This window comes from Egretta garzetta, unplaced genomic scaffold (assembly GCF_000687185.1).
Source record: "Egretta garzetta isolate BGI_Z169 unplaced genomic scaffold, ASM68718v1 scaffold448, whole genome shotgun sequence".
Taxonomy (NCBI): Eukaryota; Metazoa; Chordata; class Aves; order Pelecaniformes; family Ardeidae; genus Egretta; species Egretta garzetta.
In genome coordinates this window covers 1,750,883-1,751,686 of record NW_009260497.1, presented here as the reverse complement: position 1 = coordinate 1,751,686, position 804 = coordinate 1,750,883, and the positions used below count along the sequence as shown (strand labels likewise).

Genomic DNA, 804 nt, shown 5'->3' with positions numbered 1-804 from the left:
GGTCTGCCCCGGGCGTCTGCCCACGGCCAGCCGGTCGCTCTGGCCAGCCCCTGGCCAGCTCGGGGCGGCGGAGGCGGTGAAGACAGAGGGCACAGACTTGGCTGGCCGCAGGGAGCCCTGAAGGGCTTTGCTCGGGTCCCGGCGCGAGCGCTGCTGCAGGACCTTGATGACGGCGTCCTTCTCCAGGATCTGTGCATGAAGGGCTTTTAACCTGGAGAGGAGAAGAGGCAGAGACTGGGGAGAGGAGCCGGAGGCAGGGGAGGAGGATGCCGCAGGCACTGCCTGTCCAGAACACGGCGCGAGCTTGTTGGTGAGGTGGACCTACCTGTTCTCCATCTCCTGGTGCTTGTGGCTGGCCAGGAGAAGGTCCTCGTTGAAGCTGCTGTTGGGGGAATGCCGCGGGGAATGGCTGATGAGGGTGGTGTCCCGCTGGGCGGCCGCAGTGGCCGCAGCATCCATGGCAAACTGCCGCATGGTGCACTCCTCCAGGTACTTCTGCTCCCACTTGGTCATGTCAGCCTCCAGGGCCAGGATCTTCTCCTCCTTCTCCCTCAGCTGCTCAGAGAGCGTGTGGGGGCTCAGCTCTGGCGTCCCCCCGCCCACAGCGCCTGCCTGCCTCTGCAGCAGCAAAAAAACCAAAACAAAACAAAAAAGAAAAAACAAAGGAGAGGATGAGGAGGTGCTGGGAGGAGGCAGCACCCACCACGTCTCTCTGGCACCCACCACTGCATTTTGCTGGCACCCATCACTGTGTCTCGCTGGCACCCACCTGCTGAGCCCGCAGCATCTTCAGCTCCTGCTCCA

At 63.4% G+C, this 804-nt stretch overlaps 1 protein-coding gene across 1 annotated transcript in view; it reads right to left on the bottom strand.

The window, feature by feature from the left end:
• The window catches only part of AMOTL2 (angiomotin like 2), a 7,070-nt gene that overhangs the window by 727 nt on the left and 5,539 nt on the right, over positions 1-804 (bottom strand). The window contains 3 exon segments of the mRNA XM_035900002.1: positions 1-211; positions 326-618; positions 770-804. The exon segment at positions 770-804 is cut by the window's right edge and continues 63 nt beyond it. Of these exon segments, the coding sequence (XP_035755895.1) occupies positions 1-211; positions 326-618; positions 770-804 (539 nt within the window).